This window comes from Anolis carolinensis, chromosome 1, assembly GCF_035594765.1.
Source record: "Anolis carolinensis isolate JA03-04 chromosome 1, rAnoCar3.1.pri, whole genome shotgun sequence".
NCBI lineage: Eukaryota > Metazoa > Chordata > Lepidosauria > Squamata > Dactyloidae > Anolis > Anolis carolinensis.
Window position 1 is genome coordinate 302,687,588 of NC_085841.1, and position 16,084 is coordinate 302,703,671.

At 43.7% G+C, this 16,084-nt stretch overlaps 1 protein-coding gene across 1 annotated transcript in view; it reads right to left on the minus strand.

Annotated features, from left to right (window-relative positions):
- Positions 1-7,251, minus strand: part of chrm4 (cholinergic receptor muscarinic 4) — a 68,772-nt gene extending 61,521 nt beyond the window's left edge. Inside the window, exon 1 of the mRNA XM_008104785.2 lies at positions 6,933-7,251. Coding sequence (XP_008102992.1) covers positions 6,933-6,975 — 43 coding nt within the window. The 5' untranslated portion in view covers positions 6,976-7,251. The remainder of the gene's footprint in view (positions 1-6,932) is intronic.
- Positions 7,252-16,084: the final 8,833 nt, after the last annotated feature.

Consider the following 16,084-nt stretch of genomic DNA (forward strand, 5'->3'; position numbering starts at 1 on the left):
TCAGCACATGAAAAGTACCTATGTTTAAAAACTCCATTAAAAGTATTTGTAGCTGTCAGTTCATGTCTGTTTTCATAGCTTCCGTAGCCCCAGGAAAGTCTTAGGGCAGAAAAGTGACCACTGCGGTCTTCTTCAGTTGCCATCCTCAATCTGTAAACTAACTCTTGTATAAAGATCTTTCTTGTGCCCCAAAACTGAGGATATATTTGAAAATTCACTCAAATCCCCTCCTCCCTCTTGCACACATATGCTCAGCAAATCATTCAGGGCCCTATCAACTATGATGTGATGAAACACATATTTGAAAAAAGTTGCTTGACACTTCATGTTTATTCTGAAGACAAAGGAGTAACAATTGCTGTTTACTGTTTACTGTAACATTGCTTTCTTCACCCTGTGGACTGCCTTTCCTTTACTATGAAAGCAAAAGGATTAAACACCCTTCTTGAAACATGGGTTTCATTTTGTGTTTATTATATCTTAAAATATTGTACAGCTGAGCTTCAAAGACACGACTGCAAAGGAATAAACTACAAATAAGAACTAGCCCATCCCCTGGTTAGAAACGAAATGTGACGTCTTGGTTATTGTCATTCACCAGATTAACAGAATCCAACAGGCAGCAAGTCTTTTTTTTCTGCAGTGCTCCTTGTAATTGAATCATATTAAGGATTCATTATTTTTAGTCACATTAAAAAGAAATTACACTAAAGACAACCACACTCATCTACTAAGGTCAGTATATATCTAAACCAGGATAACCCATTTAGGTGTATTGTATTAACCTTCATTCACAGAGCCAGTCTCCAATGAAATAACTGCATCCCATATATCAAACTCCCTAAACGTTGTATTCTCTCAAGATTAGACCGTGGCTGTCTATATCTTCTGTTGGCTCATCTAGATCAGGCATGGGCAAACTTTGGCCCTCCAAGTGTTTTGGACTTCAACTCCCACAATTCCTAACAGCCTCAGGCTTAAGCGGCTGAGGGGGGAAAGGAAAGGGCCTGAGGCTGTTAGGAATGGTGGGAGTGGAAGTCCAAAACACCTGGAGGGCCAAAGTTTGCCCATGCCTGATCTAGACATTATACATTCTACATCTGACATAGAAAGCCAATGTCTGCAACAGTTTTCAAGGAAATACTAATTCCTTAATCATTGAGGCTAAATATGACATATGTTTCACCTTAATTGCATATTACAAGAATCCTCTGGATTCTTATAGCAGAACCTCCCAAGGCTGTGGTCTCGGATCATGTATTGCTTAGAACATATACACCTAATTTCAAATGACTGAACCATTGCTGTCTTAAACTATAAATAATTTTATCACATCACAAAGCTATTTGGCATCCATTTTTGCAAACAAGAATAATCAGATGCAGAGAACACCTTGAATAGTCATATATTCATATAAGCAAGCACGCATACCTGACTTAATATAACTATAGCCCATTAAAACATGTGACACAAGTTTGTTACTATTTAAAGGTGCCAAATATTCTTGTATTATTTCTGATACAACAGATTAACACGTTTCCCCCTCTAGAAATCCAGAAAGCATTTGGGAATATTTTTTTTCAAACTCTTTCTCATATTCTTTTCTCAGATTCTGAGAAACGCCTCTTTGAATCCCACCCATGGGAGAAAAGCAAGATAGAAATAAATAAATAATAACAATAAATTCTCTCTTTTCCCCCTCCTCTTTCTCTCTCTCTTTTAAAATGGATGGAAACAGTGGCCCTTCTTCACTGAACTGAGTTTTACATTCTATTTTGGACTTCCAAACTACCTAAAACAAAAGCATTTCACAGTATTAGGCATGATGTTGTTGGGGTGGATTTGGCATTAGGCTTTGTCTGTTTTGGTCAGCCGAGTTTTCATTGACAATAGGTGCATCTGTTTCAGCTCAGAGTTCCTATTTCCCATCTCCTGAGGGATGCCATTGTCCTGCCAGACAGGACTGGTTTTCCTGGAACAGGACCTTCTTCTTTGGCTTTCAATCAATCACAGGCTGTACGATGTTATGAATTATGGGCATGGAAAGACACCAGATCCCATCTGGTCCTAAATTAAGCCACGTCAGCCCTGGTTAGCACTTGGATGGAAACTACCAGTGAATATCAGATGCTATAGGCTACATTTCAGAGAAAGAAACTGGCAATGACACTTTTGAATATTCCTTTCTTAAGAAAACCTTATGAAATGCATGAACTCACCATAGGTCCTTGGGTGATTTAGTGGTACATACATTCAAACAATACTTGGACTGATTTAATGGTCTCACCCCAAAGAACCATGCGAATGAGAGTTTTTTGAAAAAATCTATAGATATCGAATAGAAAATTCTCAATAATCTTACCTAACTATAACCCTCATCATTTATACCTAGCCTGGTATAAATTCCAAATATGTGTGTTGTAGATGTGTCAGATTATGTGCACTTTGTCAAGTTTAGAGGAACAACTCAGAAACCAAATATTCAGAAGTAAATGACTCTCAACATCATCAAATCATAGAACCATAGAGTTGGAAGAGACTCCGTGGGCCATCCAGTCCAACCTCCTTCCAAAAAGCAGGAAAATTGCATTCAAAGCACCCCTGACAGATAGCCATCCAGACTCTGCTTAGAAGCCTCCAAAGAAGGAGCCTCCACCAAACTATGCGGCAGAGAGTTCCACTCTGAACAGCTCTCACAGTGAGGAGGTTATTCCTAATGTTCAGGTGGAATCTCCTTTCCTGTAATTTGAAGCCATTGTCCTAGTCTCCAGGGCAGCAGAAAAAAAAGCTTCCTTTTGACTATTGCACTTTTAAATATGCTAAAGCCTACAAATGTTGATTTATTCATCAGATTGGATTTGTTGAACTAAGCTTGACAAAGGTTTAACACACTCCAATTTGGTTCTCCTTCCCTCAAGCACATTTCAGATGAATTCATGTGCCCTTTTTTAAAAAGTTCAGCATTTACATACTGACTGGGGAGAAAAGGCTGGTTTATTTTGACATCAACTTGTAACATCATTTTTTGAAAACTCAGAAATATCCCCAAATCTGGATTCTTTCTGGTAAGTCAGAGTTCTGTTTATTTTTAATTGTCCCAGCTAGACACAAATATCTTTAGCATCATATGAGCACTTATTTTTACAGACATGTGTCATTTGGTTAAAAGCTTTTTTTCTATAACAGTATGTGATGGGTGGAGACATCAGGTGTTTTATTTTAATTTATATATACACAGGTGACTCTATCTAAACTAATCTATCTAAACTAAACTAATGATTTGTTCTACCAACCTGTTCAGTGCTCATGCCAAAACCATCATTGTTTACTTACAAACACCTAAGAATAGATATATTTATTTGAAAAAGAACCACTGAAACACAAGGTGGTTTGGTGCTGTAAAAAGACATTTCTTTGGCAGAGGAAAATGAAAGCCAGGTGTTTGCTCTGATGCCAAAAAGCTCCTACTCCCATGTCACTAGACACAATATTTTCATAAAGGGCTGCCACCGAAATGAACAATGTGGCATTGCACCCCAATTAAGCCATTGTTTAAACATGACCACAACAAGAGGACAGTGATGGTTAGAACATCATGTTATATTTCTGTCTGTCTTGCTTATTTACCCAGGGCTGCTCTGAGTCATTTTACACCCTTTAGTGTATACAGTGACGGAGGGAAAACGCTTCTGGGCAACGCTACGAGGATTGCTGAGATCAAAAAGTACATAAATATAAAACAAATAGTTCAGAGATGAAAATTCAGTGCTGGGGTGCTGAAATCCTTCAAAAGAAAAGAGCTTAGTTTTCTTGGGAGCCAAGGGAGGGTATAATAACAAAATGCTTGTCATAAGAGAGGAGAAATGATGGACCGTCTTTCAAGTTGGAAACCTATATTTCCTTCCTGGAGAGTTAGCCCCTAAACTCAATGGGACTTACTTTTGGGTAGAGTTGTTTTGCATTGCCTAATTACTAAAGAAAGTAGGAATTGAACAAAGTAGGAATTACTTTTGAGAAAAGAAACTTACTATAAATCTCACAATTTCTACATTGATCCGGTGAGCTTGGCTTGCAAATTTACTTGTTCTGAAAAGTATAGAAATGGTGTGACTATTTTTACTAGGGCACTCTCCGACCCGCAGAATACGGTAGTTTTGCAGATCTGATGAAAGGGGACATGAAAGACAGAAACCACACTTTCTTCTGACAAAACTTTGCTGTTGCTGCCCTAGTAAAATGCCATATGTGTTTTTATAGGCACGTGTGTCTGTATTGCTGTACACACAATACATAAACACCATACACATGCCATCAGATGGTGGCCGCTCCCAACAAACACTAGACTGTTATTGCATTTCACATCCTGAACCTAAAAGGTGTCCTTAAGTGATCTGCAATGACTTTGCCAAGTTTCACCCTCCCGCATCCTTGGCTTTCCTGCATCTGGCCCTTCTCCCCTCTTCCTCCCCTTCTTTATATTCCTCCCCCAGTATTATGATTTGGAATGAAAGCTTCAAGAAGCAAGGTCTGAGGTTTGCTTCTGCAGGTAACCTAAGCTGCCACCTAAGCTGACAGCAACTGAATATACGTAAAAAATTAATTTCTTATCTACCTTTGCAGTGACAGGACTGAATGTGCTTTCTGCTGAAGGAGATAGCTCTCTGCTGACTCACATAAAGTGCCTTCTCTTAATTTTTAGGGACCCTATCCCTTGTGCTACAACTTACCTCATTCAGCAAGATCCCCCAACTTGATTGCCAAGCATATCTGGGAGGGTGGAGAGAGGGCTATGGGGGGAAGGGAGCAAACAATTGCTAGCACTGCCTAAATATCCCCTTTCCTAATGGAGGACCTTCCTTCTATATCCTGGAGTCCTTTTGTGAACTTTGAAAGGCCTTTAAAGAATGACAAGGATATTGAAGCAGTACTGAGTCACCTTTCATGAACTTTTCCCATCTTTTCATACCAACAGCACTCCCTTTTGACAGCCCTGCTTTTTAGTTCTGTGGTGTGCTGGTTTCAGTGCTGGAATACGGTCCTGAAGACCAGGGTTCAAATCTTTGTTTTAGTCATGGAAACCCACTGGGTGACCTTGGCCAAGTTGAAGTCTCTCAGCCTCAGAGGGAGGCAACGACAGACACTTTTGCCAAGGAAATCCAGTGACAGAGTCACTTTAAGACAGGCATGGACAAACTTGGACCTTCCAGGTGTTTAGGACTTCAACTCCCACAATTCCTAACAGCCTCAGGCCTTAAGCGGCTGAGGGGGAAAAGGAAAAGGCCCGAGGCTGTTAGGAATTGTGGGAGTTGAAGTCCTAAACACCTGGAAGGTCCAAGTTTGTCCATGCCTGCCTTGGCAGTGATAACATTTACTGGGACAAGGGCCCCAAATCCCCATTTGCTCCACTCCACCACACCAAAATCACAAGGAGAGAGGAAGAAAGCTTTGCGAACTCTGGTTTCCGTTGGTTGGTAGTTCCTAATGAGCCCTGCTTTAGACAAGAGGGATGATCCATATTTGCATAATCCTAGATTCTGCTTCTGGGATGCTCGTTCTGTACCACCCGAATCAAGGGGACCTAGTTCTGGAGTCACTTTAATCCTCAGGCAATTTCCATATTCAGGTGCTTTGTTAGAAGAGCAGCAATATCCAAAAGGCTCCCAACAGACGTGTCTTTGCTGCAATATATCTCTGTAATTCGCCCTCCCTCTTTCTTTTCCTTCTCTCTTCTGTTCTCATAAGGCTTTGAGAGAAGGGGAAAATGTGAAGGAAGGGAGGAGAGAGAGAGAGAAAGGCAGCAGAAGTGTCCCATAACCTGAGTGAACTGGGGTGAGTGCTTCTCCCCTGTGCTCCCTCCTCTTTCCCAAGGGGCTGGAGAGACAATGCCTGTTAGACAGCCATGGACCTCAAGGAGTTGTCAAAGGACTTTGTGGCCGAATGACTGGGTTGCTGTGAGTTTTCCGGGCTGTATGGCGATGTTCCAGAAGCATTCTCTCCTGACGTTTCGCCCACATCTATGGCAGGCATCCTCAGAGGTTGGGAGGTTTGTTGGAAACTAAGCAAGTGAGGTTTATGTATCTGTGGAAGGTCCAGGGTGGGAGAAAGGAGGTTTGGGGAAAAGACAATCTTGGTGGGTTCCTCAATGGAAGCATCGAGCAGGCAGCCACAGACCGGGAACGCCTCCGCCTCCCTTCACGGGATGTCTGTGGGTCTACGACCAGGGCCGTAGCCAGAAAAAAAATTCGGGAGGGGTTTTGAAAATTGGGGGGGGTGAACCCCTGACCCACCCGACCCCGGGTTCAGACCTGTCAATATCTGCTTGAGATAGTGCCTGGAGGGGCGCTTAATGTTTTGAGTCTCATAGACTTAGCATGGGGATTTGGTTAACCAGTTAAAATTCATGAGTAAACCAGGGGGTTTTTTAACCTGAAAAATTTCGGGGGGGGGTTTGAACCCCCAACCCCCGCCCCCCCGGGCTACAGGCCTGGCTCCGACCCTCCCTCTCTTGAGGGGGAAGCCATCCCTCGGGTCCCCCAAAGGGCCAGCAGCTGACCTATTAATCGCTCTTCTCTCTCTCTCTCCCCACCCCCGAGCCCGGCAAAGGGCATCCCAGGCTCTCTTCTGACTTTCCTCTTTGCAAAGACGACCTCCATCCCCGCAATGGCTAGACAGACACACGGGCTGCGAGCGAGGGAGAGAAAGGGCACAAAAGGCGGGCAAAGGGACCGGGGTTTCTGGTCGCCCCCAGCCCAAGACCCCCTCCCTCGACCCCACGTGGCACCCCCGCCCCTGCCCCCCTCACTTTCCCTCCGAGGCGCCCGGCGGGTCCAGAGGTCGCTCCCAAATCCACTCTTTGGCCATGAGACCCCGCACCCTCTGCCCCGGGAGCCCCGTCCCGTCGAAGGCTCCGCTCGGGCCGGACTGAAACTTACCCGCCATGTCCCAGCGCTTGTCGGTGGCGTTGCCGGAGCCCATGCCCTCTCTTTCTCCCTCCCTCCCTCCTTCCCCCTTTCTCCAGGCGGCGTCGGATCAGGGCAGGAAGAGGAGCCCTGGCCCTCGCCTTCGCCCTCGAACAGGGTCCGCTCCGAGGGACATCCTGCCCAATGGGGCCCGGAGGGAGAGGACGGAGGCAGGGAGGGAGGGAGGGCGCAGACTGGCCAGCGCTCCGGGAGGGAAGGAGGGGGGCGTGGAGAGAGAAAGAGGGAAAGAGAAAGAGGGAGCGAGGGAGGGAAGGAGAGAGGGAGGGGAGCCCGCACAGCGCCCTGCCTTCCTCCTCCTCCTCCTCTTCCTCCTCCTCCTCTTCCTCCTGGTCCTCCCCAGATGTGCTCAGCGCTCCAACCAACTCGCACGCTCACACCGCCCCCCCCCCCACGGAAAACCAACCAGGCTTTGGGGAGAGAGAGAAGAGAGAGAAAGAGATCGTGATCGTGATGTAATGGCGCCTAGTCCAATCATTTAGGCGCTACTTGGAGTTCTTTCTTCCTTTCTTCCTTTCTTCAGCCTGGGGAGTGTGGCTGCTTCTGGGAAAGCGGGGAGAGGGACGGGGGTGGGTCTGTGTCCTGTGTCTCCGGGAAAGTGGCTGTTGACACGCCGGGCACCTGGAGCAAGGAGGCGCCCGCCCCGCCCCGCCCCGCCCGGCCCTGGCCCTTCCCTGGCCCTTCCCTGGCCCTGGCCCTTTGGCGCCCTCGCAGCCGACCGGCAAAGCGACGGGCGGGCCTTTCAGCACCTGGACAGCTCCGCGCAGAGGAGGAGGGGGCCGGGAAGGAGTGCTGTCCGGCAGAGGATGGGGAAGGGGGTCTCAAAGTGACACAAAGCCTCCGTTGCGGCTGGGTGTCTCTCTTTCTCTCTCTTCTGCCTGGCTCCCCAGAGTCGTAGCCTGCTTCAAATCTCGTCTCTGCCCTCCTTTCAGATGTGGCGCTCCCAGGGACACGTGGCCAGAGTCCTAGTCCATCCTTACAACCCCAGAGTCCTAGACATCCTTACAATCCCTGGAAACGAGGTCAGGGCTTTTCCCTGATCTCGTTTCCAGGGGTTGTAAGGATGCCTGGAGAGCCAGCAGGGTTGGACTAGGACTCTGGAGACCAGGGCTGGAATCCCTGCAGGCCCTGGAAGGAACCCCGCTGGGTGACCCTCCCTGAGGCACACTCTTCCAGCCTCAGAGTAATGCTCTTCTGAACAAATCTCCTCAAAGAAACCCTGTGATAAGAGCATCTTAAGGTCACTTTAGGTCAGTGGGTCCCAACCTTTTTTTGACCAGGGACCACTTTGACCAGAGATCACTCTCCAAGGTTAGTACCAAAAGGATTATGAATAAGTTTTGAGGTCAACTTTAGATTTGGTTTGGTTATTTGGGGTGCTGAGTCAGAAAATTGCATTGGATAGACCACATCCGTTTCTGATACAGAACATATGCCACCCAGTAGTCACTATTTGCTCACCCACAGAAAACCATATTTAATATTCTAGAGCTGATGTGGTCTATTCAGTGCAATTTTCTGAATCAGCACCCCAAATAATCCCAGGAACAGGCCCGGGCTGTGGCGCAGGCTGGTGAGCAGCCAGCCAGCTGCAGCCAGCTGCAACAAATCACTCTAACCAAGAGGTCATGAGTTCGAGGCCAGCTCGGAGCCTATGTTTGTCTTGTCTTTGTTCTATGTTAAAGGCATTGAATGTTTGCCTTATATGTGTAATGTGATCCACCCTGAGACCCCTTCGGGGTGAGAAGGGTGGATTATAAATACTGTAAATAAATAATAAATAAATAAAAATGAAGACACCAAGGCGACCCTTCTTCCAGGCACCCCATGCTCAGGGGGAGGGAGGAGAAGAAGAAACAGCAGTCAGGAGGCTTGTTGTCATGCCTTTTGTGGGTAGTCAGCCTCCTCTCCCAACATCCCTGTTGTCTCAACACTATAAGAGGGTTTTGCGAGACCAGTCACTCTTGTTGCAACTGTGTAGTAACAGTGAGGCCGTGGACCACATTTTAGTTCTTGGGGACCACTGGTGGTCCACAGACCACAGGTTGGGAACCACTGTTCTAAGGCGAAAGGGGTTGGAAGACACAAACACAGCAACAAGGGCAACTGAGATGGGAGAGGGATGCATGAACCTACCTTGTGTCCCCAAAGCAAAAGAAATAAAGAGAATTATAAAAAATAAATAAAGGGTTTTGAACAGTCTGAAAAAGGAGAGCAATGAGATGAGGGGAAAGGCAAGAGAAAATGCAATAGTAGCATGCTGGGTTTGAGGAAGATTTATTGGTCACTGCTACAATAAATACAATATTCAAGGCCTCTGAGTCTAAAACATAAGTACGCTTTCGCAGAACAGGATCAAGGCCTATTCAAAGCCATACTCTGCTTTGGTGCACTGTTCCTTTCTTTTCCACTTTAGCCCATATAATTGCTCACCTAGAGATTGTCACCTGTAGTGTTTCAGTGGGGCCAATGTAGGAGTGAGGCTCTCCTCATAGGTCCACGTCAAATTGGAGATCAAAGCTGGAACCCTTATTGGTGGAAAGATAGCAGTGTTAATCTTTAAACCAAGCTAGTGCTGCCTGTATGACAGAAAGATGCTTACTTCCTGCTGCCTTACCAGAGCAATATGGGAAAGGGCACCCCAGGAAGCATTTGCCATGATCTCAGAGTGAGAACAAGGATTACACTGATTTGAAACACTGATTGGTAGGCTTTACCTATGACAGAGGTAGGCAGAGTAACTCCTGCTGGTGGCTCTGAATCTGATTCTGGGTTTAGTCTGAACTCTAAAAGAGGTATCCAAAACACTAGCTTTATTGTGGGGCATTTGGCACCATCAATATCATTACGGTTGTTCTTGATGGACTGTGATGTAAGTTGCAGTCAATAACACCTGGAGGCCTGTAGGTTGTATACCCTAATTCGAGAGTTAGTTTGGTTATTTGAATAGCAGACTTCTAAACCCATGGTATTGTGGTTTCTTTTTAAAGAGGGAACAGTTATTTATTTATAACAGTTATTTATAAGTTATTAGTCAGAACGATTAACCCATTCATGAGGCAATGCTTGATAATGCTTAAACACACACACACACAGAGAGAGGCACAAACCCAGAGGTTTGTGCCTCTCTCTCTCTGTGTGTGTGTTTAAGCATTATCAAGCATTGCCTCATGAATGGGTTAATCGTTCTGACTTTGCCTACCTGATTTACCCAACTCTCTGTCTGGCTCAGGGCACATTTTTGAGACACCCATCAGCTTGACTGCCTTTCTGTTATTGCTGGGTTAGCTATTATGACTGAGCATGCAGAAGCTCTTAATGGAATAGCATACAATGTGTGCTTTGGGATTTTCTGTCTGGAGGCTAGCTTCTTCATGGTTGTTTGTTTGTTTGTTTGTTTGTTTAAAAAAAAGAAAGAATTTCTCTAATCATAGTGTTCCCCTATGCCTGCGTAGTGGTCAGAGAGGATTGTGATGGTCAAACTAGATTGAAGCTTGATCTAGATCTGCTTGTGGATCTGTGGATGAATTGCAGCACACTGGAAAGAATTTGTGACTTGTTTAACAATAGCAGCAGCAGGACAAAACCTCCCCATCCTAAATGATACTGTCAAATTGAAGATAGACTTTTGAACTGATAAGCCACTCTTTATTGGAAGCTTTGGAATAGTGCACAATGGATTAAAAACAAGCAAAACCAAATACCTTACAAAGAAAACAGTACAAAAGCAGTGACCATCAACTGTTAGTCAGCAAAGTCTTATCTGAAAGAAAGCAGGGAAGGGTAGGTATATATTTATCATTAGTAGGAAGGGCATTCCAACCTGCCCTTGTGGCAACAGGAACAGATTTATGTGTGCACGGACTGAGAACTCCATTCAGCTCTGGAACATAAAACCTGAACTAAGAATTCTTTCATCCTGAGTGTGCATATCTTTTACAAAGCAGACTCTGCCAGACTGAAGTCTGCCCACTCCTACTCTAAACCGCAGAGCTTGCTCAGCACTAAATGAGAAGTCTCTGGGCTGGCCAAGAAGGGCATCAGTTAAGCTAGAGGACAATAAGTCATAGGTAGGTGGAGATCCTACACAGTCTTACATTATGTCAACACAGGTGCACTAGCAACACCAGTGTCCAATCACAAAACAGGTATGGACTCACTTGCGCTGCAATGTTTGATCCAACTGTCCACACATTACTAAGGATCACACATACAGAGCCTTCAGGGCAGCTCAACATCTTGCACAATGATTTATGTTAGTTTCACATGGCTTCTGCAACCCTAAATAGGATGCTACACTTTTCCACATCTGTCAGAGTGCTTGCTTGTGTAACAGCTGTAAGTAGCATCCTGTTGCTGGCTTATGCTAGTAGCACAAATGCTTTTTAAGGAACAGGTAGGTAACTGGCAGATCTTAATGGTCATATTGCTGCCCTGAGACCTTGAAGGGCTGACTGCCACCAGCCACAGCATTTAAAATATAATAATTTGGGCCCTGGGGGCAACAAAAGTAGCCCTTAGTTACAACTAGCTCTACTTTCCCCACCCATATTTTAAGGTATTTTGCAAGGAGGTATCCAGTTCCATCTTGCACAACACCTTTGCTTCAGGTTGAAGCAAGCTACAATGCACCCCTCCAATTCTGGTTACTGGTTAGGCATGGGAGTGTGCCTGGATGCCATCCATGGCCCTTGTACAGTCAGAGAAGCAGCAGCAATTGTTAGCCACTCTTTCTAAAATGTTAGTTACATACACTATCTCCACTAGTGAAAACAAAAGCAAATATAACAAAGGTAGGTTTTCCTACCAGATGACATCACTTCCAAAGGGAGTGGAGGAAGGAAATAAAAACAAAAATGTGGCCAGATGTTGTTCATGAACTACAAGGAACATTTTATTACTTTGGTTTAAATAACCCATGACCCTGTGTAAGAACCTTCCCAAACTCAGTGTAAGTGGCTAAAAATATATCCTCCACCACCACCCCACCAAAGAAATTTCATTCAGGGATGACAGCAGTTATTGTGGCTCATGGACCAAGCCCAGAACTCCACTTCAGAGTAAACTCCACTTCGTTTTCCCAGTCATTCCACAAGCTACCACTGGTAACCACTTTGGATGACTTACTGCAAGTAAAACCCTTAATTGCTAGGAAACAACATACTTATTTATTCTCAAACTATTTGGAAGACATTTCCAATTACACTCAACTTTCCCATAGCCTGCACAAACTCATCTATAAATCTAGCCTTCTTAAAATCATAAAGTGCTTGTTTATTTATTTAAGGGAGATTTTCACTATCAACAGGCAAAAGCTTTTGAACTTAACATAATGCTGTAATTCACCGTGCACATTTCTGATGTTAACCATGCATGGACATGAAAATAAACTTATATATTTGGACTGAGCAACAGAGTTATAGACCTTCCCGATGGCCTTGAGTGGCTTGCTCCTGTCCTGTTTCATCCTGCCCAGTCCACTCTGCAGCATCTTTTTCCAATGGGTACCACTAACAAGTGATGCCAGGTTTGGCCAAAACCATTTTGCTATCTGGAACAAAGCAGCAAAGGACTTGCCCACCCATGAACAGTGTTCAGTCTAGCTGAGGGATGCTGGGAGCTATAGTTCCATTATTATCAACATAAATATTTGGGAATACTGAAGCTACTCAGAATCCAAGAGACAGGGTGAAATATGAATCTAATAATTTTTGAAGCTTGGAAGAGAATCAACCTGACACAGGAAAGAAGTTTAAATACGGCCCTGTTTCACTTTATTCTGATTTATGTATATGAAGAGTTCCAAAAGGGTTCTTTCCCCCTAAAATTGCAATAGGATTCTAGACAGCTTTAAGAACACAACCAGAGATCGGTTCTTCACTCTGGTTTATTTATGCCAATGCAAAAGGGTTGGAGCTATTTTAGATATGTACACAAAGTTCTAGCACTTCTCCTTTGTATTCCCCACTTTTAAATACTCAACACACTAATAAATGGGAATTTGAGACCAGGGAACCTTTGACTCACAGGCATAAGTAGATTTGCACTGAAAATATTACAGGCAGTACATTGCATGCTGCATGCAAAGCCAAAAACTGGCTTCAGTCATTGCCATTCCTGGAAAGCTTTATCATAGGGCCAGCCAAGGTCTCTCCTCCTCTTCCTTGTTTGGAACTATTCAGGGCAACATTGTGAGATGTTCAGTCAACTAAGTATTGAGAGCCAGTTTCAGGAAAGCATAGTGATGGTGGAGATGGAAGACTTTCTCTCCATTTAGCACTGCCCCTTCCTACATGACCTTTCATCATACGGGAAGGAAATGTGATTCCACAAATTCTCAACAAGAAGGTTATTTTTGTCTAGGTCCCCATGTTTTGAAATAACTGGACTGATTGAGAAGCTCTTGACACACATATTGATATTTATTTTTATTCCATGAAACATATTTAGAACCAATGTGGTTGGAAGATCAAGGTTCCAATCCTTGCTCAGTCATAGAAACCCATTGTATGGCCTTGGACAAGTCACACTCTCTCAGTCTTAGAGGAGAGCAATGGCAAACCTCCTCTGAACAAATGTTGTCAGGAAAACCACATGATAGTCTCTCCTCAGGTCACCATAAGTTGGAAATGACTTGAAGCCATACAACAAAAAACAAAGCATATTTAGTAACTGCATTGCTGTGAGTTTTCTGGGCTGTATGGTCATGTTTCAGAAACATTCTCTCCTGATGTTTCACTCAAATCTATGGCAGGCAGCCTCAGAGGTAGTGAGGTATGGATACCTGCCATAGATGTGGGTGAAACATCAGGAGAGAATGCCCAGAAAACTCAAAGCAACCCAATGCTTCAAGCCATGAAAGCTTTCAACAACATATATTTAGTAAATTAAACACAGTAGCCAGCCAAAATTTTATGTGAATTCAATGGGACTTAAATGGAGTTATCTTCAGCTGAAATGCATTTGAACAGATTTCTGTATAAATATGCATAGGCATATGCCATAAGGCTACTTGAGTTCCCTTCAAGGTGAGAAAGGTGGAATATATATACTGTAAATAAATAAATAAATAAATAAATAAATAAAATACTTGCGCTTACAATCTGCTGTTACGTGTTGAATTATGATGTCATGAAATTATGCTATAAATAAATATCAATACTCTATAAAGGGCTACCTATATTTTCAGGACTTGCTCTTTATTGCTAGAACAGAACATTTGTGACACACGCTTAGACCAAAGAAAAGTGTTGCTCCAGCTATCTGATGTAGGAGGACAGATTTTTTCCCCCCTAAAAATCAATAGCACATTTGTTGCCATTGGCTGCAATTGTGTCTTTCTTTCTTAGAAAAATGTTACAGGTCAGCAGATGATGGTACATGGACCAGCACTGGACCATAGACTATCACTCTAAATAGCCCTGCCATACAAGAATTGTCCATCAGAGTCAGGGCACTTCAACTCTAATCTAAGGTACAATGCAATCTTCCTCAAACGCCTGAGTTACAAAAAAATCCATCCTAAGGATCCACTTGTCTAGAATAGCAGAACCTCATAATTGCAATAGAGCCAGCTATAAATAATAATTGTCTGGGGATAACATTTTATCCCATCAAGTTGATTCCCTTCTTTCCCCGCTGCTTTCTCTAAGCTAGGTTGTGCTTCTATATCCCAGTTCCTCAGATATTCTTGTCAATGCAACAGATCAGGCGGAGAAGAGATCAGTGATGCTATAATAAAAACAGGGGAAGGAAGACATCCACAAAAGCAGCAGCTGTTCACATTTCAGCAGATGACACATTGATCTGAAACCCTGCAATTTCACCTGACATTCATTTTAAATATTGATGGGGATTTTTCCCCTTCTTTTTCTCTCCCACCAATGCAACTTTGATTTCCCTTTTTTTTAAAAAAAAAAGTCTTTTTTTATTACATTGATGTTGATGATATTTTAAAGGGCTATGGGGTGGGTTTAAGCAGAATATACTGTATTGGGGTTTTGACTGTGTTAGCACCATGGACAGAGGTCCCATTCTTACGCAAGGGAGACACTTGCTATGTGGGCTGCTTAAGAAAAAATACTTTGCTCTCTTGATCAGCTAATAATGAAAGCACAACCTGATCGGTGAATGACAAAGTGAGCAAATGAAAATGCAAATACATGAATGTTCTCACTCACTTAAGAGAAGATGTCTGAGCAATGCAATTATTATACACCAAACATATGACACTTTAAAAAAAATCTACACTTAGTTTAGCCAAGGATCTTTTGTTCATTTTAGATTTCAGTGCTAGCCAATTTCCTCAATAAACACATTCATATCCTTCATCCAAGCAGACTTGGCTAGTCTTTCTTCCATCTGCAGAAACCAGACAATTAATCACAGAATAGGCAACCCGGTGCCCTCCAGATGTTTCAGACTACCCTATTTCTTTATGTTGGCCAGGGTTGATAAAGGTGTTTTTTTCTAATCTATGGATATTATTAAATTACTTATCCCTGCTTTATCTTTTTACACCTTAGGGGACTGAAACAGCATTGTGGAATGAATAAGAATGTGATTCAGGATGAATGTTCAGAGAGCCTTGCAAGAAACAGATAATCCCATTTTAAGAACAGAATAGAGTATGTCAGAAGCAAGGCACCATTTCCTGACAGTATTTTTTGCTCCTTAGCACCACTACCAACTCCTGTTTGAGATAAAGAGAATGTGCTGGTGAAAGAAAAGAAATCAAGCTCGTTGGTCTCCTTGCCAACATCTTTTGCAGACGTCTTTGGGACATTTTGATGCCCATGACAGACAATCCAAATAGTTCACTCCCTCTTACTAATTAGCAAGAAATATAATCTGCCAGGAAGTTCTGCTGACCAGACTTTCTGGAAAAGAAAAAAAAGGAGCATAAGACGTGTGCTTGCATAACTCCAATTCATTTCAATGAGGTTCGGGCAAGAGAATGTCCTGGCTGATTGCCCCCCTTGGGTTAGCTGGTTTCTTGGCCTGCCACTCGGTTGCTTTTAATGATACCTAAAACAAGCTGCCTGAGGCAGCTGCCTCATCTTACCTCATTACAGAGCTTCCAAGGCAGTTGGCAGAATGCCCGCTCA